Raw genomic sequence first — 26,362 nt, forward strand, 5'->3', positions numbered from 1 at the left:
TGTATAGCACAGGGAGCTATTTTCAATATCTTGTAACAACTATAATGGAAATGAATAGAAAAAAGAATATAGATACACACACATATGTGCATAACTGAATCACTGTGTACATCTGAAACAGAATATCGTAAATTAACTATCTGTTGTTGTTATTTAGTTGCCAGGTCATGTCCAACTCTTTTGTGACCCTATGGACTGTAGCTTCCCAGGCTCCTCTGTCCATGGGATTTCTTACACAAGAATACTGGAGCGGGCTGTCATTTTCTTCTCCAGGGGATCTTCTCCACTCAGGGATTGAACCTGAGTCTCCTGCATTGGCAGGCGGATTCTTAACCTCTGAGCCATCAGGTATACTTCATTAAAAAGAGTTTGATAGGAATTAAAACCCACTTAAGTGTTCTTGCCTGGAAAATTCCATGGATGGAGGAACCTGCCAGGCTACAGTCCATGATGTCGCAAAGAGTTGGACATGACTGACTTCACTTTCACTTTCAATAATAATTAATATAGTAGAAGTCATTCTTGACCATATTAGGGAAAGAGCCCTTGCATTGGGAGGCCCTCAGACTCGCTGTTGGAATGTCTGTGATTAGATGTGGTGCATCAACAGAGCGTGGAAGAGACTGGGGAAGGTGAGCAGAGCTCCTGGAGGCCAAGGGCTTTCCAGAAAGATTCCCCTCTTGCAGAGGGCTGTTCAGCAGGTGAGGGGGTCAGGGGGCACAAGTCCTTGTCCACTGCTTGTCCTGGCAATTAGAGGTACCCTGAGGAGTGTTCACTGTGGGGGCTCAGTTATACTACCATTGACCCTCAAATCTCTCTGCCTTAAGTCTCTCTACTGAAATTGACCTTGACTTTCTCTTTAATAACATTGTTGTCAATACAGCATGGCTAACATTCCCCAAGAGGGCAGATGGGGCCAGTCTATGCAACTGCTCAGGAATTATGACAAAGACAGCTGACATCTGCCTGGCAACCAGTGGTGAATGGGCACCGTGGTGAAGTTTCTTTTTAACTCTCACAACTATTACACTAGGGGGTGGTCTTACCATCCTCCTAGACACAAGGAAACCAAGGCTCCCTTGAGAGGCTGAAACCCAATCATCTACATCCCAGAATGCAAAACCAAGAGGTGAAGGAGGGTGGATTTGAACTCAATTCTGCCTGCACTCTGGGACTCATCTTTAAATCTTTAGGTTTCTGGGTGGGGACTCAAGTCAACAGAACAGTATTTTCCTGAAAGTTGAGCTACCATGAAGTGCTTCTCAACATAGGAGACCCACAAGCAGAAGAGAACAGAGATGAGGGGATCTCGGTGAGATAAGCAACAGTACTCAAGTCATGACCAAAAAAAGATGAAAGAGGATGGAAGAAATAATGGAGATGTGGAAAAGCACCATCATGGAGGCGTAAGGACACAGCAAAGGTTGAGTGAATCCTGAGAAAAATGAAGCTTCATGGGGTAGTGCGAATGTTCACCAGACGCCGAGCTGGTTCACACATGCCCAGGACAGCCTGTCATCCCAGCGCCACCACCCCCACCAGATGCCCTGGTATGGGTCCCCCTGTCTGTCCCCCAGGAGGAGCTAGTGCTCTAGGGCTGAAGAGATGGAGCAGCTCCAACCCCAGAGGTGGGCATCATGCCCGGTAAGAGAAAGTGAAAGTTGCTCAATCGTGTCTAATTCTTTGCAACCCCACTGTCTATTCAATCTATGGAATTCTCCAGGCCAGAACACTGAAGTGGGTAGCCTTTCCCTTCTCCGGGGGATCTTCCCAAACCAGGGAACAAGCCCAGGTCTCCTGCATTGCAGGCGGATTCTTTACCAGCTGAGCCAAAGGGAAGCCCAAGAATACTGGAGTGAGTAGCCTATCCCTTCTCCAGCACATCTTCCCAACCCAGGAATTGAATTGGGGTCCCCTGCACTGCAGGCCCAGTAAGAGCAGATACTTAATACATACAAGGTAGATGAAAGAATCCAATAAGGAAACAAATGAATTGCATAGCCTTGGAAGGGAACTGTCATAGTCTCTTAAGGAACATTAGCTATAGATACAGGCTGATTTATGGTCACATCATATTCCACAGGTTCATGGGCTGTGAGGGAAGTGGGGATCTTAGCTAACATGGTCCTTTCTATCACAGATTCTGGAGGTGCCCAATCCATCCCGTAGGTAGGTAGGGGTGGAAGAAATCCTGGTGGGAGGGGAGGCCCATGGAGCTGATTAGTCTTCTGGAAATGAGCACCTACCATACACTTGGCCCCAGATTGGCAGCCTTGGGCCCCCTGTGGTCTCACCACTACAGAGGATCCACCCCCTAATCTCTGCCCCGGGGGCCTTCTAGCACCCTCTCACGGCCAACTTTGAGAGGAGTAACCATCAGGCTTTATCTCCAGTGAGGTAATAGGTGGAGGGTAACACCTCCTTTGTTAGAGAAGGTCGTAGTTTGAGTGAACAAATGAGAAACCATCAGCACAAACAGCTAGGACATGGAAGCACCGCAAATGTCCATTGAAAGATGAATGGATAAAGAAGCTGTGGTGCATATATACAATGGAATATTACTCAGCCATAAAAAGGAATACACCCGAGTCAGCTCTAATGAGGCGGATGAACCTAGGGCCTATTATACAGAGTGAAGTGAGTCAGAAAGAGAAAAACAGATATCATATATTAGCATATATATATGGAAACTAGAAAGATGGCACTGATTAACCGATTTGCAAGGCAGCAATGGAGACGCAGACATAAGGAACAGACTTGTGGACGTGGGGTGGGGGGAAGAAGGAGAGGGTGGGATGAATGGAGAGGTTACCATGGAAACATATACACTACCATATGTAAAACAGGTAGCCAATGGGAATTTGCTGTATGACTCAGACTAGGACTCTGTGACAACCTAGAGGGGTGGGAGGTGGGAGGGAGGTTCAAGAGCAGGGGGCCATGTGTGTACCTAATGCTGTTTCATGCTGATGTATGGCAGAGACAAACACAATATTGTAAAGCAATTATCCTTCAGTTAAAAATAAATAAATTATAAAACAAACAAACAAACATCCACATAGGAAATGAGCATCTAAAGTGAAACCCAAGTGTCAGATGGGTATGGATCGGTTAGGGCAACCCAGAGCCCAACAATTCCACTGATTCTTTAAAGATCACCAGCTCCCTACAGCCCCACCAAGGAGGAGCAGTGTGGTTGCCCATTAGCTGATTTAAAGCAAGAACAGAGAGTCCACAGAGGAATGCTTAGCATCTGCAAGCCTGCAAGTTCCTAACTGGGGCCACCCTAGTCATTTCACAGTATCAGGAGTATGAAGTCAGAAGTGATCTCCACAGGACTGGGAGGTGGAGAAAGGAGCTTGGGACACAGCAGGCTCTCATTCAGCCCCAAATATTGCATCTTTTCATGCAATATGACTACAGAAATGACTACAGAAATCAAGAGTTCTTGGTAAGCAAACAAGACACTTTTATAACTTCATGTTAGCCTTCTCTAGAACCTTCTCTGGGAGCAGGGTGCCCCATCCCAGTGGTGGCCAGGGTGACTTCATTTGGCAGTCACAAAAACACAATGAGGAACTTCCCTAGCAATTCAGTGGTGAAGACTCTACGCTCCCAATGCAGGGCGCTCAGGTCCAATCCCTCGTTAAGGAAGATCCCACATTCCATGTGGCACAGCAAAACTAACTAACCAAATAAAAATTATGCAGTTCTGAAAAAGAAATAAAACAACAACAAAAGCAATACTAAACCCCCCCCAAAAAAAGCCTCCAAAAAATAGAAAATATAAAAACCACTAACCACGGGAGAATTCATTCCTGGGAAGTCTGAACAGAGAAACAGCAGTGTCTAGAAAAGATGATGAAGCCAAACACTCAACCTGACATGCGTACATACCCATCTCTAAACTTACACTTTCTAATGCTACTTCTGGAAGTGCTGGCATTACAGCAGGCCTTCTCAGCGTTTTTACAATGCTGGTGTAAATCTCAAAGAGTCATGTCACAGACTCCCAACCTTATTTCATCAGTAGGTCACCTCCCCCATTTTATCTTATATGCACAACTGCCAGGGAAGTTAGCCCATGGTATCGACCCCCTAAGGGACTTCCCTTAGTTCTGACATTTGTTTTTTAACTGGGAGCTCACTTAGAATCTCCTGGGAAGCTTTCAAGATGTTCAGATGCCTGAATCACCTCTCCCACAGCTCTCTTCCCCCACTGTCGACTCAGAGAATCATGATTTGTAGGGATGGGGACCCTGCATATGTGTGTTTCAAGAAAAGTCCACAGCATTTTTTTCATTCCTAATTTTTTTTGATTTATTAACTTCTTTTCTGAATACTAGCATTTCATTTATGAGATTTGCATTTTAAAATAAGTTTTATCTGCTTTATTAAAAAAAAACGAAAGCCCACAAGTGACAATGACACAAATCCCTGGTTGGGAAACAAGTGCTCATAAAATAAAGTCTAGTCTCACTAGGAGGGCAATGAGAAGACCTTCAATAATTCATTCATAATTTTACCAAAGACTTACTGGGCAGGTTTGGTTACCAGGAACTCGGCTGGGTGTGGGAGCTGAGACCAGCCTGTCTTCTAGCGCGATCTTCTCTAAATCCTGTTCCCCAAACTACGCACATCTCGGGCATCCCAGCCCAGAAGCCCTTCCTCTCCCCTCCATCCATGCGTATCCTGCTCATCCTTCCAGATCAGGCAGAAAAGCTGCATCCTTCACGCACCTGTCTTCGAATCTTTCCTCTGGGGTCCTCACGGCATCCCTTTGAACCTCCCATAATCCTTGCCACCTTCTAGCCTTTGAACCTCCCATAATCCTCGCCACCTTCTAGCCTTTAAACCTCCCATAATCCTCGCCACCTTCTAGCCTTTGAACCTCCCATAATCCTCGCCACCTTCTAGCCTGTACTGTGGCAACATTTCACAACTGCCTAAAGAGCTGACCTGAGTAAGAGTGCCAGGATCACAGAAGTCTGAGAAATGTATAAGAAACAAAGTCAGCCAGCTTTCCATACAGCTGGCCTTCTCAGAGCCTTTAACACAGACATAGTCTATGAATCTCCAAGAGCATCACAGCATACAGACAGTTTCCCAACTTATTTACCCATGGAACCACTCCTCCCTGTTAATGTTGCTGAATTGTCCTTCTTTGGGCATCGCAGAGGATTCGTGTTCCAAGGAGCCCCTGCTGGGAAATGCTGTCTTCTAGTTATTCCCTCCCTCCCTCCCTTTTTTCCAAAAGCACGAGGGGCATTGACAGTGAACCAGGCATGGTGCCAGGTGCCCTCACGTATGCTCACTTCAGGCACTTTGTTGAAATAACTTGAGATGGGGAGCTGTGGCTGAATAACAGACGTAACCCCCAGTGTGTCCTCCATCGAAGACGATACAAACACAGTGACGCCACTGACGCGTCCCCTGGGGACCTGTAAACACAACTCCTGTGGCACGGCTGCATCAGACCCACAGCCTGGCACAGGATTCCAAGAGGCTGGGACGGCAGACAGTTTCCTGGGCCATGGAATCAAGAAAGACTCTAACGGGAAATTCACACAATGGGGGAGCATAGCTTGGAAGACAAATAGCATGATAAAACACACTCAGCCGTTCAGCCTGCGGAACAAGGACTTGCAGATCACCAGGCTCCTCGTAATAACATTACGCCGAAAGGCACAAGCCTCTAATTAGGAAAAATGTGGCAGAAACCGACCGCTGGCTCGCAAATGGTGGAGGCGGCTTGGCAGAGAAGCCGACGCTGGAGGCATGAACCGGGTCCAGGGTGGGCTAACAGCCCCCCACGGAAGAGTGGGAAGTGCAGAGGTGGGGGCTGGTGACGATGCACTCTGCCCAAACAGCAAGACACCTGCCAGGAAGACGGGCAAGTCAAGACCTGACCCAAAGGCACAGGGCAGGGCAGCGGAGCCGCTGGGCCAGCAGACTCTGATTCAGTGTCAGGAGAAGACTCTCCTCCACACATAGGAAAGCCACCCGGAGCCAGCCGGACACTCAGCCCAGGTGGAGCTCTGGCTCCTGAAGGAAAGTTACAAGGTTCAAAAGAGCCCGGAGTTAAACTCCCCTCCGGGTACTCCCCACCATTCTATGCAAAACAAAGAACCCTCTCACCTGAAGAAAAAATGGACATTAAGGTTGATTACACCCAGCTCCCAGGCGGAACTCCTCGCCCCAACCTTTTAAAAGATAACTACTCCGAACAACCCTGGAGAAGAACAGGCCCCCTTAAGACAGTAGCTTTCCACATGCATGCCTATATATCCTTATTCTTTTCTTGGGTTAGTGCAGCAGCTCACTAATCTGACTGCCGCCCCTTCTCGCCTCATTAAAGGTGATCTGTTCCTGGAAAGTGCCTGTTTTGTTCTTTTTCCAAACCTCGCCTTCTCTTAACTCCCTTACCCTACAGCTCCACCAGTCAGTGTCTGTGAGTGCGTCAAACACAGGCCAAAACCCTGGGAGGGACTGTGGGTGACGATGGCTTTAGAAGCAGCAAACCGTGCTGAGCTGGGCAGTGCCTGTCCAGCCCTCCACGTGTTGTTATTCAGTCACTCAGTCATGTCTGGCTCTTTGCCATCCCGTGGACTGCAGCACGCCAGCCCTCCCTGTCCCTCACCATCTCCTGGAGTTTGCCCAAGTTCATGTCCATTGAATCAGAGATGTCATCCAACCATCTCATCTGCTGTCTCCCTCTTCTCCTTCTGCCTTCAATCTTTCCCAGCTTCAGAGCCTTTCTCATCCATGTAACCCATCGTTTATCAGATGGGTATACTGAGCACCAGCCACATACTGGGTTGGCCAAAAAGTCTGTCAGGGTTTTCTGTAACATCTTATGGAAAAACCTGAATGAACTTTTTGGCCAACTGAATACAAGGGCATGGGAAAAGAGATGTGGTCCCTGCCTCACGGAGCTTCTGGGGGCGGTGATAACTCCTACAAAGGTCATGCACTGATTATGACACAGAGAGCAACATGCTGTGGAGGGGGTGCCCTAGGGACGTCAGGAAAATGTCCTTGGGGAAGTGATGTGTGAGCTAACGTCTGAAGATGGGATCAGAATCCCCGAAATGGGAACAGCAAGTGCAAAGTCCTGGAATATAGAGGACCAAAAGGACGCTGGAGAGGTGAGGCTGGTGTGGCGGGAACAGGGCGGCAGGTGTGGGGAGAGCCTGGAGGGCACAGCCTCACGGGGCTGGTGGCCAGGTCAAGGGCTCAGCCTCTGTCTATCGGGATTAGACGCATTGTGAACACATGCTAGGGTGGATGACAGCTTGGAGGGGTCAGGACAGACTGGAGCGTGAGAGGCCATGTGCAGGATGTCTGAGAGATATTTAGGTGCTAAAGTCAACGGAACCTGGTGATGGATGGCATCAGGGGTATGAGTGGGGAGAGGGCTGGGGAAGGTATCAACCGGGCAGATTTCATTCCCCTAAAAATGAAGGTCCTCTAGAGTCGGGCTCTGCAGTTTCTCCTTTGGAGATGGAGCAAGTAGACAAGAGCTTCCCTGGTGGCTCAGATGGTAAAGAATCCGCCTGCATCGTGGGAGACCTGGCTTCGATCCCTGGGTTGGGGAGATCCCCTGGAGAAAGGAATGGCTACCCGCTCCAGAACTCTGGCCTGGAGAATTCCATAGACTGTATCGTCCATGGGGTCGCAAAGAGTGAGACACAACTGATCAACTTTCACTTCATGACTGAGCCACAGTTTTATTGCACGCTGTTGAAAAGTCACTTAGGACCTGCTGATGCCACTTTTTCTTTAACAGAGGGCCTGTGTATTGTCCAAAGGTGCAACACAATGTTGTAGTCAAGAAGTCGGGTACCTGGACTTCCCTGGTGGTCCAATGGTTAAGAATCTTCCTCGCAATGCAGGGGATGTAGGTTCGATCCCTGGGTGGGGAACTAAGATCTTGCATCTGTTGGATCAACTAAGCCCACACACCACAATTAGTGAGTCTACATGCCACAACAGAAGATCCCGCATGCCACAACTAATACCCGAAGCAGCCAAGTAAATAAATAAATGATCAATAAAAAAAATTTTTTTAAAGAGAAGATAGGCACTGAGGCCCTCCCACAGCTCCAACAGCCTTTCCTTTCCAACTGCAAGCTTTAATCTCCTTGTCTGTTAAATGGTATCAGTGTACCACTTGGGGCTGGGAGGGACTCTCGTGGGGCTGGGGAGGATTAAATGATAGTGTATGGAAAGCAAACGCTAACTGCCATTGTGTGTATGTGTGTGTGAGTGTGTATGCACGTGCACACTGGCAAGAAAGTGTTCCTTTATTTACTCATTCATTAATTCAACCCCTATCACCTATTAATACGTGTCAGGCAAACTGCTAAGAAAAGATGAGAAGTGAAAGGCAAAGGAGAAAAAGATACACCCATCTGAATGCAGTTTCAAAGAATAGCAAAGAGAGATAAGAAAGCCTAAGTGTTTCATCCATCTCACCAATACAGTATTGTAAAGTAAAATAAAGTAAAAATAAAAAATTAAAAAAAAAGAAAGCCTAAGTGAACAAGGCAGAGAAATAGAGGCAAACAATAGGATGGGAAAGACTAGAGATCTCATCAAGAAAATTAAAGATACCAAGGGAACATTTCATGCAAAGATGGGCTCAATAAAGGCCAGAAATGGTATGGACCTAACAGAAGCAGAAGATGTTAAGAAGACGTGGCAAGAAGAACTGCACATAGAAAAACTGTACAAAAAGATCCTAATGACCCAGATAACCATGATGGTGTGATCACTCACCTAGAGCCAGATGTCTTGGAGTGTGAAGTCAAGTGGGCCTTACGAACATTATTAGGAACAAAGCTAGTGGAGGTGATGGAATTCCAGTTGAGCTATTTCAAATCCTAAAAGATGATGCTGTGAAAGTGTTGCACTCAATATGTCAGCAAATTTGGAAAACTCAGCAATGCCCACAGGACTGGAAAAGGCCAGTTTTCATTCCAGTCTCAAAGAAAGGCAATGCCAAAGAATGTTCAAATTACTGCACAATTGCGCTCATTTCACATGCTAGTCAAGTGATGCTCAAAATCCTTCAAGCTAGGCTTCAACAGTGTGTGAACCAAGAACTTCCAGATGTTCAAGCTGGATTTAGAAAAGGCAGAGGGACCAGAGATGAAACTGCCAACATCTGCTGGATCATAGGAAAAGCAAGGGAATTCTAGAAAAACATCTACTTCTGCTTCATTGACTATGCTAAAGCCTTTGACTGTGTGGATCACAAAAAACTGTAGAAAATTCTTAAGGAGATGGGAATGAATACCAGACCACCTTACCTGTCTCCTGAGAAACCTGTATGCAGGTAAAGAAGCAATAGTTAGAACCGGACATGGAACAAAAGACTGGTTCAAAATTGGGAAAGCAGTGGATTAAGGCTGCATATTGTCACCCTGCTTATTTAACTTCTATGCAGAGTACATCATGAGAAACACTGGACTGAATGAAGCTCAAGCTGGCATCAAGATTTCTGGGAGAAATATCAATAACCTCAGATATGCAGATGACACTACTCTTATGGCAGAAAGTGAAGAGGAACTAAGAAGCCTCTTGAAAGTAAAAGAGGAGAGTGAAAAAGTTGGCTTAAAACTCAATATTCAAAAAACTAAGGTTATGGCAGTAAGTCCCATCACTTCATGGCAAATAGATGGGGAAATAATGAAAATAGTGACAGACTATTTTTTGGGTCTCCAAAATCACTGGACGATGACTGCAGCCACGAAATTAAGCTTGTTCCTTGGAAGAAAAGCTACGACAAACTGAGATAGCATATTAAAAAGCAGAAACATCACTTTGCTGACAAAGGTATGTATAGTCAAAGATATGTTTTTTTCAGTAGTCATGAATGGATGTGAGAGTTGGACCACAAAGAAGGCTGAGTGGCAAAGAATTGATGCTTTTGAACTGTGGTGTTGGAGGAGACTCTTGAGAGTCCCTTGGACTGCAAGGAGATCCAACCAGTCCATCCTAAAGGAAATCAGTCTTGAATATTCATTAGAAGGACTGATGCTGAAGTTGAAGCTCCAGTCCTTTGGCCACTTGATGGGAAGAGCTGACTCACTGGAAAAGACCCTGATGCTGGGAAAGACTGAGGGCGGGAGAAGAAAGGGATAACAGAGGATGAGATGGTTGGATGGCAACACCGACTCGATGGACATGAGTTTGAGCAAGCTCCAGGAGATGCTAAAGGACGGGGAAGCCTGGATAGGGGGAGGAGTGGACACAGCACAAGGGGAGGCATGTGGGGGCTCCTGAAAGGTGACCCAGCAAAATGTGCTGAAGAACAAGATGAGAGCTGAGGGGCCTTAGAGCCAGGAAGGAAAAGTTACTTGATAGCACAGCTGAGAGGCAAAAACGTGTCTTGGATGTATAGGCTCCCACTTGGGGGAGATGCTAGAGTTTTACGAGCCCGAGCATTTGTTTGCCAGCTGCCTGCTTTGTGAACTGGTTATGGGACAGTCACCACCAGACAGGGACTTCTGGGCTGTGGGAGAAGTGACTGCTTTTCTACACAGTTCTGGAAAAGATTCTGAGCTTTCCATCTCTCACCTTCTCATAGCAAAACCCAACCGGTGGCCAGCTTTGTAGAAACAGACCTTCAAACCCTGCTTTGAGGGGAGAGAGCACTGGAAGGGGATCACAGGTTTGAAGTCCTCTGTCACCGAACAGGAGCTCTGTGTCCTACCAGGGTCCCCAGCCTCTGGGATCTAACGCCTGATGACCTGAGGTGGAGTTGATGTAACAATAATAGAAGTAAAGTGCACGATAAATGCAATGTGCTTGAGTCACTGGAAAACTGGTGTCTTCGACGAAACCTGTACCTAGTTCCAAAAAGGTTGGGGACCACTGCTGTTAACCTATAAACAGAGCTAAGTCCTAATATTGACCTTATGCAGCTTCTGTAAAGTTACACCAGACACCACATGGGAAAACCAAGGGGAGTTGAATGGCATGGCTAAGGGTGCATGATTAGGAAGTGGCTGAGCTGGGTTTAGACCCAGGTGAGGAGCCATATGGCCCTCCCAGAGCAGAAGAGGCTGTGTTTCAGTCCCAGCGGGGAGGGGGATGGTGTGGCTATTCTTATGCCAGCTCTTCTCAGGGACCTTTGCTATATAGAGAGCTTGGCAGGACACACAGGTTGATGGCTGGACTAGAAACCCTTTAGTACTAGTCATGTACGGATGTGAGAGCTAGACCATAAAGAAGGCTGAGCGCCGAGGAACTGATGCTGTTGAACTGTGGTGCTGGAGAAGACTCTTGAGAGTCCCTTGGAGAGTGAGGAGATCAAACCAGTCAATCCTAAAGAAATCAGTCCTGAATATTCATTGGAAGGACTGATGCTTAAGTTCCGATACTTTGGCCACCTGATGTGAAGTGCTGACTCATTGGAAAAGACCGTGATGCTGGGAAAGATTGAGGGTGGGAGAGAAAGGAACGACAGAGGATGAGATGGTTGGATGGCATCATCCACTCAATGGATATGAGTTTGAATAAACTCTGGAAGATAGTGAAGGACAGGGAAGCCTGGAGTACTGCAGTCCATGGGGTCACAGAAAGCCAGACACAGCTTAGTGACTGAACAACAGCAAGCTCAAATGAAATGAATGAGAAACTGCAACCTATAGATCCATGTCAGTTCAGTTCAGTTCAGTCGCTCAGTCATGTCCGACTCTTTGCGACCGCATGAACTGCAGCATGCCAGGCCTCCCTGTCCATCACCAACTCCTGGAGTTCACTCAGACTCACGTCCATCGAGTCCGTGATGCCATCCAGCCATCTCATCCTCTGTCATCCCCTTCTTCTCCTGTCCCCAATCCCTCCCAGCATCAGAGTCTTTTCCAATGAGTCAACTCTTCGCATGAGGTGGCCAAAGTACTAGAGTGTCAGCTTTAGCATCATTCCCTCCAAAGAAATCCCAGGGCTGATCTCCTTCAGAATGGACTGGTTGGATCTCCTTGCAGTCCAAGGGACTCTCAAGAGTCTTCTCCAATACCACAGGTCAAAAGCATCAATTCTTTGGCGCTCAGCCTTCTTCACAGTCCAACTCTCACATCCATACATGACCACAGGAAAAACCATATCCTTGATTAGACGGACCTTAGTCAGCAAAGTAATGTCCTCTGCTTTGGAATATGCTGTCTAGGTTGGTCATAACTTTTCTTCCAAGGAGTAAGCGTCTTTTAATTTCATGGCGGCAATCACCACCTGCAGTGATTTTGGAGCCCAAAAAAATAAAGTCTGACACTGTTTCCACTGTTTCCCCAACTATTTCCCGTGAAGTGATGGGACCAGAGGCCATGATCTTCGTTTTCTGAATGTTGAGGTTTAAGCCATCTTTTTCACACTCCTCTTTCACTTTTATCAAGAGGCTTTTTAGTTCCTCTTCACTTTCTGCCATAAGGGTGGTGTCATCTGCATACGTGAGGTTATTGATATTTCTCCCGGCAATCTTGATTCCAGCTTGTGCTGCTTCCAGTCCAGCATTTCTCATGATGTACTCTGCATAGAAGTTAAATAAGCAGGGTGACAATATCCAGCCTTGACATATTCCTATTCCTATTTGAAACCAGTCTGTTGTTCCATGTCCAGTTCTAACTGTTGCTTCCTGACCTGCATATAGGTTTCTCAAGAGGCAGGTCAGGTGGTCTGGTATTCCCATCTCTTTCAGAATTTTCCACAGTTTATTATGAACCACACAGTGAAAGGCTTTGGCATAGTCAAGAAAGCAGAAATAGATGTTTTTCTGGAACTCTCTTGCTTTTTCCATGATCCAGCGGATGTTGGCAATTTGATCTCTGGTTCCTCTGCCTTTTCTAAATCCAGCTTGACCATCTGGAAGTTCACGGTTCACATATTGCTGAAGCCTGGCTTGCAGAATTTTGAGCATGACTTTACTAGCATGTGAGATGAATGTAATTGTGCAGTAGTTTGAGCATTCTTTGGCATTGCATTTGAGATTGGAATGAAAACTGACCTTTTCCAGTCCTGTGGCCACTGCTGAGTTTTCCAAATTTGCTGGCATATTGAATGCATCACTTTCACAGCATCACCTTTCAGGATTTGAAACAGCTCAACTGGAATTCCATCACCTCCACTAGCTTTGTTCATAGTGATGCTTTCTAAGGCCCACTTGACTTCACATTCCAGGATGTCTGGCTCTAGGTGAGTGATCACACCATTGTGATTATCTTGGTCATGAAGATCTTTTTTGTATAGTTCTTCTGTGTATTCTTGCCACGTCTTCTTAACATCTTTTGCTTCTGTTAGGTCCATACCATTTCTGTCCTTTATTGAGCCCATCTTTGCATGAAATGTTCCCTTGGTGTCTCTAATTTTCTTGAAGAGATCTCTAGTCTTTCCCATTCTATTCTTTTCCTCTATTTCTTTGCATTGATTGCTGAGGAAGGCTTTCTTATCTCTTCTTGCTATTCTTTGGAACACTGCATTCAGATGCTTGTATCTTTCCTTTTTTCCTTTGCTTTTAACTTCTCTTCTTTTCACAGCTATTTGTAAGGACTTCTCAGACAGCCATTTTGCTTTTTTGCATTTCTTTTCCATGGGGATGGTCTTGATCCCTGTCTCCTGTACAATGTCATGAACCTCATTCCATAGTTCATCAGGCATTCTATCAGATCTAGGCCTTTAAATCTATTTCTCACTTCCACTGTATAATCATAAGGGATTTGATTTAGGTCATACCTGAGTGGTCTAGTGGTTTTCCCTTATTTTTTCAATTTAAGTCTGAATTTGGCAATAAGGAGGTCATGATCTGAGCCACAGTCAGCTCCTGGTTTTGTTTTTGTTGACTGTATAGAGATTCTCCATCTTTGGCTCCAAAGAATATATTCAATCTGATTTCAGTGTTGACCATCTGGTGATGTCCATGTGTAGAGTCTTCTCTTGTGTTGTTGGAAGAGGATGTTTGCTATGACCAGTGCATTTTCTTGGCAAAACTCTATTCATGTTTGCCCTGCTTCATTCCGTATTCCAAGGCCAAATTTGTCTGTTACTCCAGGTGTTTCTTGACTTCTTACTTTTGCATTCCAGTCCCCTGTAATGAAAAGGACATCTTCTCCAACATGTGCGACAATGCTCAGCTTATCTGTACTCGGAAGCGTGCTGCATGCTGTAAGCAGACCAGTTGGGCTTTCCAGACTGCAAATCAGATTGAAGAGTTTGGGAGTGCCTGGCAGCATCATGCGGTGCTTTTGCTGGAAATGTCCATGTGGCGGAAACACTTCATCTCAGGTGGAAAAAATGAAGGCTCTAAACCACCATGGCCCCGTCTTCATGAGCCGGCAAGTGTAAAATTTGTGGATTCCCATAACAGCTCGCTCCACTGGACTCTGGCTTCTGGGGATTCTTCTAGATGCACTGCCTTCCTCTCCTGCTGGGACATCCTTTAGGTCCGTTACTGGATCTGATGCCGCTGGGAGTCACTAATTCTAAATTAAAAACCATTAATTATCAGAGGGGAGCCCACATATACATGGGCTGTAACTGTGGAGGCTCTGGTCTAGGAGCCTCCGCCCTGTCTGCCCATCTGTGTACTTGCCAGGCCAGCCACAGTACATCCAGCACTCACCCTGCCACTGCTTCAGCTTTGTCCACTGCAGGCCTCCCCTCCTATCATATAAGCTCCAGCATGTACGCTTCCTTGCTCACTGCTGTGTCCCTGCTGCTGGTGACTTAGTTGCTAAGTCGTGTCTGACTCTTATGACCCTGTGGACTGAAGTCCCCCAGGCTCCTCTGTCCATGGGATTCTCCAGGCAAGAAGACTGGAATGGGTTGCCATTTCCTTTTCCAGGAGATCTTCCCGATCTAGGGATTGAACCTGGGTCTCCGGCATTGCAGGCAGATTCTTCACCCACTCCTGTGTCCCTGGAGCTTGGCAGAGTCTCAGAAAATGGTGACTGAACTAACAAATGGGCTAACCAGAGACTGGATCGGAGCCTGAGTGTTCTGAAGCTGTGACATCCTCCAGACGTGGCTCAGCTCTGTCTGGGACGACCCAAGCCCTGCCCTCCTTGCCTGTTGTATTTCCATAATGCAGGGCTGCCTGGCACTCTCACTGTCACCACCTTAGGCCGCCTTGCTGGCCTGTCCCTACACTGGATAGTGAGTTCTTTGATGGCACAATTGTATCTTTTTAAAAAAATCTGTGTATCCCCAGAGATGAAAGGCAAGAGATTACAGGTATCTGTCTTACCATGAGAGCCTCAGGAAAGCAAGTCATCCTGGGTGAGGAAATATTGGGTTGGCCAAAAGGTTTGTTCAGGTTTTGCCATTAAGATGGAAAACCCAAAGGAACTGTACTGCCAACCTAATACCTGGACAGGCTGCCACCACATAGGTCCGAGTGTCTGCAAGGCCCTCTCTCACGCCAGCCCTAGCTGTTGCCGTGAATCTGGTCCCTGGGACGCTGTGGCCAGCTGCGCTATCAGGGGGGCAGCAAGTATCACCCTCCAGCCACCTAGGGGCTCCTGAAGGGGACCTGTTTGGGGAGTCTTATTTTATAAAGCACAGACCCCTAAGACTCTAAGCCAAGGCAACCTCAGAAAATACAAAGCAGGTGGCTTTCTCATCTAATAAAAAAATACACTTACAGTTGATGGCTCAGACGTAAAGAATTTGCCTGTAATGCGAGAGAGATTCAGGTTCTATCCCTGGGTCAGGAAGATCCCCTGGAGAAGGAAATGGCAGCCCATTCCAGTATTCATGCCTGGAGAATTCCATGGACAGAGGAGCCTGGCGGGCTACAGTCCATGGGGTCGCAACGTGTCAGACACGACTGAGCAACGAACGCTCACCTTCTCATCTAACAGTGTGCTCTGATACTTAAAGAGATGTATCTTAAGATCATCCACAGACAATTCCACGCTATGGCTTTGGTAGAAGCCGTCACAGAACACGGAGTCAAATAGGACATTGGGTTCTTAAATTAGCATCTTCTGGGAATTAGCACAGTTCCTTGAATCCCTCCCTGGCTACCAGGTGGTATTCACAGACAGTCTCCACAGGCAGTGCCTGAATTCTCAAGACCAGGCTGTCACCCAGGAACCGTGTTACAACTCCACGCTCGTGGAGATGAAGCGTGGACCGGGTAATAACCACAGGGCCGGTGAAGGGTGGGATGGGGATCTGAGTTCAAGATCACCTGAGGTTCTTGCCGCCGTTTTCAAGCATCTCCAGAGACAATGCCCCTCATTAGAGCTCAGTAGAGTCGCTCATCAGACCTCTAAAGCAAGCACTGCGAGCCCAAGGCGGCAACTGCTGATGGCGGGCCAGGCCATGTGCCTGGTTCCTGCAAAGAAGTCACCGTCCACTTCTTTCCCACCCCAGCCTCACCGAGAAGGAACACCCCAGCCTTGCTCCTGCCCTCTTCCCAAATCTAGCACGTTCTTCAGGACACCCAGCAAGAAGGCGTCCTTGAATCAGGGAGCACTGCACATCTCTCTCAAGTAGGGAGGGGGCAGCTTTGAGGCTCCCCGTCATCACCCTCACCTCTAAGAGGCTGAGCCAAATATAGAAAGCACCAGGGAGTGTTGGGGCGGTACTCCTCATTTTCATCCTGCATCACTGTTTGTGTCTCCTTTGTGAAAAAAAGATGCACTTTTCCCTCTAAAAACGACGGTGAACGTTTTGCCACGCTCTGAAGTGGGACTTCGTTATCAAGACTTGAGTTAATATTTCCTTCCAGAGGAACATGGCTCTCATCTCTAATGGAGGGGCTGGAGGGCCAGAGAGAATCTAAGGAAATGCACTCTGGATGTGGCTTTTCAAGAGCGCCTGCATCAGGCAAAGAGAACCAGCTTCAAAGCCTTTTCCTGCTTTCATGTGTTTGCAAGTGGCCTGGAAGAGTTCAAAGCCGGGCGCAGGGTGGGGGGCGGGGGCGTGAAACACCCGGCTCCCTCCTTCCCTCCCCACTTTCTTCCTTCTACAGACACTTATATTTATCCTACACCAGGTGCAATGTTAGCCACTGGGCTCTCAGCTGGGAGGATCTCGTCTGCTGCCCCTTCAATAAATGGCAGTCCCTTTGTTTTTGCTTTATAAAGTGCATTTACTTCTCAGGGGTCAGTTAAGCATAGGACCAGGGAAGGCAGATCATGTAAAACCAACGGGATTCTATTTCAAGTCCCCCAGCATCCGGTCCTGAGCGTCCCTTGAGAAGGAGGTGTCCTTACCTCTCAGCTGCTGGAAGCAGGAGGCGCTGCTGTCTGGCTCCAGGGGGTGTCTCAGGACCCCATTGCTGGGTTTGGGTCTCTCGTATTCTCTTTCGGGGAGCATGGCCTGCTCGCTCTCCAGGGCGGGGTCTGAGTGTGGGGGCAGAGACTGTGGAAACCCGAACATCAAGACGGAAGAGAAGAAGAGTAAGGCACCGCAGAGCAGAAAGCCACCCCACCAGGCTCCGATCCAGCGGGGGTCGTCTGGGGTGATGTCCAGGTTACCTGCAGCAACCAGAAACAGCGTGGTTAACAGGAGAGCACCCGGCAGGGCCGGGCACTTGGCTGAGGCTTGCAATCAGCTCTACAGACAGGCCGGGGGCTCAGGAAATGGCCTGGGGTGGGGAAGAGTGGACAGTGGGCAAAGCAGCCTGCGGCCTCCTAGCTGTGCTCTGGTTTTCCCCAAGCTGAAGGCTGATCGCATTCCCTCCTTAATTTTCTTGTCTACTTCGTGCTTGTATCTGTCTAAACAAACACAGTGAGAAGCCAGGCACCCCCTGAATTTAGGCTGGCATTGACTGACTTGGCAGAGCTGCCAAGGTCTGCTAACAAAAGTACAGGGGGACAGAAACATTAATCATTCAAGGGTGTGTTTTTACTATGGATGTTCACACTCACCGCAGCCCCCCCCACAAAGCTGCTACCCTGAGATCCCCTTCCACACCCCACTCTCCCAGCCTTAAATTGGTTCACAGATCATACAAGGCAGTGCAGAATAGAAACCAAGAGCCAGGATACCTGAAAAGAAACCCTGGCCACTTTTTGCAGTGCAACCTCAGGCTAGCGATCTGAACTCTCCACGCCTCAGTCGACTGATCTGTAGAATGCTGATTATTATGATGGTACTTACCCTGATCGAGTTCGGAAGATCAAATGAGCCACACCAGACACAAAGTGCTCAGAACAGTGTCTGGCGCATGCTTAAGCACTTAATTGATGTGAGCTTAGTATTCACGGTGAGGGTTCTTTTCCTAAGCTGCGTGCGTGCGTGCGTGCGTGCATGTGTGTGTGTGTGTTAGTTGCTCAGCCACGTCTGACTCTTAGCGACCTCATGGACTAATTCTTCCAGCAAGAATACTGGAGTGGGTAGCCATGCCCTTCTCCAGGGGATCTTCCCAACTGAGGGATCGAACCTGGATCTCCTGCATTGCAGGCAGATTCTTAACCGGCTGAGCCACCAGGGAAGCTGATGAGGATGAGTTAATTCAAACTTCTGTGATGGCCTGTGGTCTGGGGGCCAGTCCTCTACTGAAAGCTCGGTAGCCAGTGTCTGTGCTACCATGTGAGTCTATGAGGCTCTATGTGAGTGTTGTGGCCGTCTAGTACTATGACCTGTTTGACTTTCCAGCTGGAGTCAAGAAGATGTACATTTCTGTTGCCCCCTTGGTAGATGTCTTTCCCTTTTTCCACATCTCCCTTGCAGAGCAGGGCACTCCCACGTGAGCTACTTAGAGATATCTCTTTGATGATGATCCCATGCCCCTGGAGCACAGAAGGAAATTCATCTCAGCGATCTGGGACACAGCCAATGAGCTAAGAACTACCGAGGCTGCAGGCCTGGGCAGATGGACGGATGGGCTTGGGAAGAGAAATGACTGCAGTCACCAGATGAGCGAGCACTCCCCCATGCCTAAAGCGCTCTTCCTGCAGACTCTTCAGTTATCAGCGATGGGAACGACAGCCGTCATCTGCCGAGGGCTCACTCTGCACCGGGAACGATGTGGAGTGGACTCTTAACTGTTCCAATCAACCCTCCCCACAACCCTACGAGGTAGAGCCTTTTCTTTCTTATTGCCCCTGTTTCATACAGATGGAGAAATCAAGGCTTAGAAAGGCTGGGTGTGGGCTTCCTTGATGGCTCCAAGGTAAAGACTCTGCCTGCCAGTGCAGGAGACAAATTGGATCCCTGGTCTGGTAAGCTCCCACGTGCCACGAAGCAATGAAGCCTGTGTGCCAGAACCACTGAGCTTGTGCTCTAGAGACTGGGAACCACGACTACGGAAGCCCGCGTGCCCTAGAGCCCATGTTTCGCATCAAGGGAAGCCACTGCAATAAGAAGTCCATGCACCGCAAATGGAGAGTAGCCCCCACTAGCGGCAACTAGAGAAAAAGCCTGTGCAGCAATGAAGACCCAGCACAGCCAACACCAAATAAATACAATTATATATATATATAAAAAAGGAACAGGAAAGGCTGAGTGCCTTGCCTACATCCACAGAGTTGAAGACCAGAACATAGGCATCCAGATGCCGAGGGCTCTGCTCTCTCCCTCTTGACTGGCAGGCCTTTGTTTTTGAGCTCTCTAGAGGGTTCTTAATGGATAATCCCTCTGCTCTGGGCAGCGGGTAAGACGACCAGCTCTTCTGATGGGTGGCAACTTGGCCTTTGGAAAACACTGGTGGTCTCTAACCTGGAGGCCTTGACATCAACCAAGCAGCAATAGCCAGGGCACTTGAATGGACCAGATGCTTTTGTGCAGGTACATGCTGGAGAGGAGAGAGCGTACATTCTAGTGGGCCTGGGGCTGAATCTCACTATTTCTACTTACTAGCATGTGATATTAAATCCCACTCTTGTTACTTACAAGCTTGTGATGCTGGGAAAGTGACTCACCCTCCCTGACTCTCAGTTTCATCATTTGCAAAATAAAGACAACAGATAGCCAAGGACAGTGGTTACCAGGCTGAGAGATAATGAACCAGCATCTCCTGACACATAGTAGGCTCTTACCTATTGGGGCGCTTAATCTTGAACTTTCAGGGATATATTTATGTCAATGGGAATTTTAAGGTACAGATTTTTTTTCATTTAACAACACATTGTAAAGATCTCTCAAAATTACCACACATTATATTAATGGTACATAATATTCCATTTTAGGGATTACATAAATTTTTAGCTAGTTTCTTAAATCTTATATACTGAGGTATTTTTAAATCTTTTTATTAATATCAACACTTCTGAGGAGAGCTTCCTAGTAGCTCAGTCACTGGATATAAACAGTATTTTTAAAATAAATTCCTATATGGAGAAATTTTGCATGGCATTAATGCACAATTTGGGCTTCCCTGGTGGCTCAGTGGTAAATAATCCATCTGCCAAAGCAAGAGACGTGGGTTTGATCCTTGGGTGGGGAAGATCCCCTGGTGAAGGAAATGACAACCCTCTCCAGTATTCTTGCCTGGAAATCTCACGGCCGGAGGAGCCTGGTGGGCTACAGTCCGCGGGGTCACAAGGAGTTGGACAGAACCTAGGGGCTAAACAACAGCAGTGCATAATTACATGTCTTCTGATGGCTATTAACAAGCAGGAGTCTCACATACCAGTGTCAGTCTCCATTGCTATCGGGGTGTGAAAATGCTTGGTCTTCAAACCCAACGAAAGGTACAGGTTTTTTTTTTTTTTTTAAAGGAGTACAGTGTAGAAAAACAGGGTGATGTTGAAAGCATGTTTATGCAAACAGGAGAAGAGAAAAGGAAGTCACACCACTTTGGAGCTGAGCAAGACTGTTGGCACCAATCCCTGACTGTTTTCCTTCACCTGCTGCCAAGCACTGAATGGAGACAAAAGACGGGAAAGGGGAAATACAGTATTTCCCTCCTTTGCCTCTGGGCCCCGTAAAGCTGCCAGATGTGAGCCAGCAGGGGGAGAGAAAGCCTGGCAGCTGTTTGGGAGAAGGAAATCCGAAGCATGTGGACAGTCATATTTTAGATAGGAAGTTAGTGACTGCTATATGGGAGAAAAGACTCCTGGGAGAGGGGCGGCCCTGGGGGAGGCGGGTGTTTGTGTGAAAGTGAGGCAACTCGCTCCCTGCAGGCTTGTGTCTGCAGGCAGAAAGCCAGGGTGTGCTCACAGTTCCTGAGACAGGGCTAGTACCCACCTGTGACAGCATCAGCGCACACCAGCGCTTCGGAAGGGGCGGGTGGGTGGGTCTGCAGAAGGCAGGGATCTGAAGAACCAGGAAAATCACGGCTGACTATTCTGGGAAGCATTGATTTTTTTCCCCTCTGTTTCAATTATCCAGTGGACGGTGGCAGGGAGAGAAATAACAGGTTGAGAAGAAACCACTCAGCCTTGGAGCGGGCTGCCTTCAGGACTGGCCGGCCTCATGAGCAGAGCTTCAGCCCGGTTCTGGGGGGCTCTTGTGGAGACAGTGAATGCTTGACACCAGCCTGAGACACATCTTTTCTTTTTCAAATTTGTAAAAATTGAAGCCGAGTTGCTTTATGGGCTTGCCAGATGGCGCTAGTGGTGAAGGGCCTGCCTGCCAGTGCAGCAGACATAAGAGACCAGGGTTCGATCCCTGGGTTGGGAAGATCCCCTGGAGGAGGGCATGGCAACCCACTCCAGTAGTCTTGCCTGGAGAATCCCATGGACAGAGGAGCCTGAAGGGCTACAGTCTGCAGGGTCACAATAAGTCAGACCAGACTGAAGGGACTTAGCACACACACATAGCTGCTTTACGATGATGTGTTAGTTTCTGCTGTACAATGAAGTAGATCAGCCATATGTACACATGTATCCACTCCCTCCCACCCCTCTACCCCTGCCAACCCCTCTAGGTCATTGCAGAGCATCGAGCTGGGCTCCCTGTGCTCTAAAGCAGATTCCCACTATAGATCTGTTTCACAAATAACAGTGTGTACAAATCAACGCTAGTCTCTCCGTCTGTCCCACCCTCCCCTCCCCACCCCCCCACGTCCACATGGATGTTCTCTACAGGTATGTCTCTATTCCTGCCCTGAGAATAGGTTCACCTGTATCTGTTTTCTAGATTTCATGGATATACATTAATATGTGATATTTTTCTCTTTCTGACTTTTTCACTCTGTATGACAGACTCTAGGTCCACCCACATCTCTGCCGATCATTCAATTTCATTTTTCTGAGGCACTTCCTTATTCTACCTATCTCAACAATGAATAGTATTTTTAAGAGGCCTCTTGGCCATTGAAACTATCACCCCCTCTGGCCTGGCAATTGTCACAACTCAGCATTATCGAAAGAAAAGCTATGACAAACCGAGATTGCATACTAAAAAGCAGAGACACCACTTTGTCAACAAAGGTCCATATAGTCAAAACTGTGGTTTTTTCCAGTAGTCATGTACAGATGTGAGAGCTGGACCATAAAGGCTGAGCACCAAAGAATTGATGCTTTTGAACTGTGATGCTGAATAAGACTCCTGAGAGTCCCTTGGACTGCAAGGAGATCCAACCAGTCCATTCTAAAGGAAATCAACCCTGAATATCCATTGGAAAGACTGATGTTGAAGCTCCAATACTTTGGTCACCTGATGCAAAGAGCTGACTCATTGGAAAAGACTCTGATGCTGCAAAGGACTGAGGGCAGGAGGAAAAGGGGGTGGCGGAGGATGAGATGGTTGGATGGCATCACCGACTTGATGGACATGAGTTTGATCAAGCTCTGGGAGATGGTTAAGGATGGGGAAGCCTGGTGTGCTGCAGTCCACGGGGTCACACAGAGCTGGACATGACTGAGCGACTGAACAATGACAACAAGCATTACTGACGTTGAAGGGGAGTTCTCTACGTGGACTGGCAAAGCATGTGTGGTAACATTACCCCACATCTGCATGTGCGTCTCCTCCTCTGAGAATGAGGATCTCACCTCCCTTCCTGTGGTGTTAGGTGTGGCCAGGCACCACAGAGTTTTGCCAGTCAAATGTGAGTGAGGAGACACATGTCACTTCCATGTGGCAATATATATAAGCTGGTGCATGACTCCTATGCTCTTTTTTTCCTGCTTGATTGTGAAGCATGTGGAGTTCTCCCAAAAATGATGCCTAAGAAGCTATAATGAACAAAATATTCTTGCTGACCTGACTTGGGTATATAACACAAGCAGGAAATAAGTCTTTAGTATTCCCAAGTCACTGACATCTTGAGGGTGTTTGTTACTGCAGCATAACTCAGCCTACCCTGACTGGTACAAATGGCTTGTGTGCGCACGTGTGTGCTAAGTCACTTCAGTCTTGTCCAACTCTTTGCAGCCCCATGGACTGCAGCCCGCCAGGCTCCTCTGTCCATGGGATTCTCCAGACAAGAATACAGGAGTGGGTTGCCATGCCCTCCTCCAGGGGATCTTCCCCACCCAGGGACTGAACCCACATCTTAGGCAATAAAAATTCCTAACTTTTAATAAAAGCGGCCCCAGGTAGGCTTGTATAACAAAGGTAGTCTTTTAGGTCCAGGTAGAGGGCAAGGTGTGCAAACCTATTTTTCTTTCTGTCTGGTTCTAATTAGTGTTTTGATTTTAAACATGGCTGCAGTTTCAGCCTTTTGACAAAGGCTGCTCTTAGGAGGATGCTCAGAATACAAGTGAAGAACATCAGTTTGTCTCATTTACTCAGAATGCATCAAATTGCCAATGAATCTAGAACTGTGGATAAAGAAAGATATTGAAAAGAATGGGGATGGAATCGGGACCTGGGCTGTGCAAATGCCTGGCATCCCCAGGAGACTGTGTGAATACCCTGGCTAAGCTCCCTCCAGTCACCTGCCTGCCCGTTGGTCATTTCAGGCACCAAGAAAAAAATGCTGGGAAGGAGCAGGGGGAGCAGGGCGAGCCACACCCGGGTCACTGTGAGGCCAGTGCACGTGGGTCTGCCTTTGCACAGGTGTCTGCAGGCTGGTTATTGTTTCTGACTAGTCACTCAGTGTTGTCCGACTCTTTTGTGATTCCACAAACTGTAGCCTGCCAGGGTTCTCTGTCCACAGGACTTCCCAGGCAAAAATACTGCAATGGGTTGCCACTTCCTTCTCCAGGTTATCTTCCTGACTCAGCGGTCAAAGCCACGTCTCCTGCATTGGTGGGCAGATTCTTTACCACTGAGCCACAGTGGAGCAGGCTTGTTAGGATTCCTGACTTATGCAACTCATTGCTCTGACTCTTTTACTCTCGGAATCCAAGGTTGGGAGGGCTTTGTGGTTTCGTTGGGTGAACTGAACAAGCTTTCAGCAGCTGCTTTCCCCTCTGCTGAAGGTCACATAAACATATGGGCTTTGTTGAGATTTCCCTCCAGTTCCAAGGACTGCTACCATTGTAGGTTCAAAAAAAGAACTTCCCAGCAACAAGTTTAAACCAGTTGAAAACTAACTAACTAACCAAGCCACCCATGGGGATACCAAGACCGTGAGAAGAACAGATCAAAGCGAAGTGGGAATATTTACTTAGTCTGGGGCCATACTGATGTGTAAGCAATAGTATGGCTCTCTGAGAAGTTTTTCTTTTTTTTTCCCTTCAATCCATTTACCTATTTTTCAAACCTATTTTGCAAAACTGTAGCTATGGGACTCAAGAATTCCAAGAGTATCATTATGTTACAGACCGAATTAGAAGCTGGAGGCAGGGAGGAGCTGAGGGTGGAGGGCAGCATGGACTGTTCCGAACCCCAGCTGCTGGGCTAATTAGTCCAACATGAAGGAATCTGGTGGCAGCAGCCAGAATTGGAGGGGTCTTTGCTCGTCAACATTTTTATGAAGCCAGTAGATGAATCTGCCTTTTGGCAGCTGCAGACGCTGTGCAGCTGTGGCAAGGCGGGCTTTGGGGGGCCTGAGGCCGTGTTGTACGGCCGTGTTGGCCAAGCCAGGTCATCTCAGCAAAGCCTCTGTTCACAAAAGGGGGCAGCCTTCTAGTTAAACACCTGGAGATGTTTCAGGAAGTGAGCTGCCCAACTGCGGTCAGACTGGCCTGAGCTTTGACTCCTAGTATCTATGGAAGTAAGTTCAGTCTCTTTCCCTCGTGACACCTAATTATACTGTGTGTTCACTAACCCCCAGGCACTGTGTCAACTGCTCTGTGAGATTAACTCATGTCATCCACACACAGACCCATGAGGACAAATGTCCCCAGGATCACACAGCCCGTAATGGGTCCAACTGGGATCTGAGTGAAGGTATGGTCCCCATGTTTGAACTCAGAACTCATAATCACTGCAGGAGGCCACCTCATCTGTTAGTGCAGCGGCCTCCAGGCTTTTTGGTACCAGGCACTGGTTTCAGGTAAGATGACTTTTTCATGGATGTGGGGGCTGTGAGTGATGGGGAACAGCTATAAATACAGTTGGAGCTTACCCCCTGCTGGGTGGCCTGGTATAAATAGGACCACTATTGGTCCATGGCCCAGGGGTCAGGGTGTTAATGGGCTGAGATTAGGACCCACCCTCTCATGGAAATGCTCCGTAGTTCCAATGAGGCACCCGATGTATGGTTTCAAGTATTAGCGAGTTCACGGCTGGCATCAGTCTGTGAAGCCTCCACTGTGTAGAGTGGTCAGACTTTTCTACACGTACACCTCTTGGACTGGGCACATCCTATCCTCTCTCTAGGCGTCAGTTTCCTTGTCTATGAAAAGCAAGACTTGGAAGAGAATTCTGCCTGAGGTTCTTCCCAGCTCAGGGATGCTGGTATCCCACTTTACCACCAAGTCCTTCTTTTTTCTATGTCTTGCTCTTCACTCATCTCAGTCCTACAAACACATTCCAGAAAGGAACTTCTGCAGGCACCATCATTCCCTCCCCACTAGCCTGGGCAAGGAGGTGTCTATAGTTAAGGAGAAGGGTCAAACGAGCCACACACACTCCCATGCAGATGACAGGCAGCAGCAACGGCAGAATCCCTGTGTCTGAGTACCTCCGGGGAGGTACACAGGGTGTACCTCAGCTCCACAGCTGGTCCCGACAACCACTTGCCTCCCCTGCATGCCCCAGCTTCATCAACACACAGATTACAATGGACTCCCTCATGTGCCTCGCCTTTTCTGTAAGGTCAAAATTGTGGCTTTTCTAGTAGTCATGTACAAAATGTGAAGTTGGACCATTAAGAAGGCGAGTGCCGAGGAATTGATGCTTTGGAACTGTGGTGCTGGAGAAGACTCTTGAGAGTCCCTTGGACTGCAAGATCCAACCAGTCCATCCTAAAGGAGATCAGTCCTGGGTGTTCACTGGAAGGACTGGGTGTTCACTGGAAGGACTGATGTTGAAGCTGAAACTCCAGTACTTTGGCCATCTGATGTGAAGAGTTGACTCATTGCAAAATACTCTGATGCTGGGAAAGATTGAGGGCAGGAGGAGAAGGGGA

The 26,362-nt window shown here is 47.8% G+C and overlaps 1 protein-coding gene across 7 annotated transcripts in view; it reads right to left on the reverse strand.

Moving 5' to 3' along the window:
* The window catches only part of SLCO3A1 (solute carrier organic anion transporter family member 3A1), a 402,740-nt gene that overhangs the window by 83,807 nt on the left and 292,571 nt on the right, over positions 1-26,362 (reverse strand). For all 7 annotated transcript variants that reach the window (XM_069559256.1, XM_069559257.1, XM_069559255.1 and 4 more), the window contains one exon: positions 17,223-17,486. In XM_069559256.1, coding sequence (XP_069415357.1) covers positions 17,223-17,486 — 264 coding nt within the window. The remainder of the gene's footprint in view (positions 1-17,222; positions 17,487-26,362) is intronic.

This window comes from Ovis canadensis, chromosome 18 (genome assembly GCF_042477335.2).
Source record: "Ovis canadensis isolate MfBH-ARS-UI-01 breed Bighorn chromosome 18, ARS-UI_OviCan_v2, whole genome shotgun sequence".
NCBI classification, from domain to species: domain Eukaryota; kingdom Metazoa; phylum Chordata; class Mammalia; order Artiodactyla; family Bovidae; genus Ovis; species Ovis canadensis.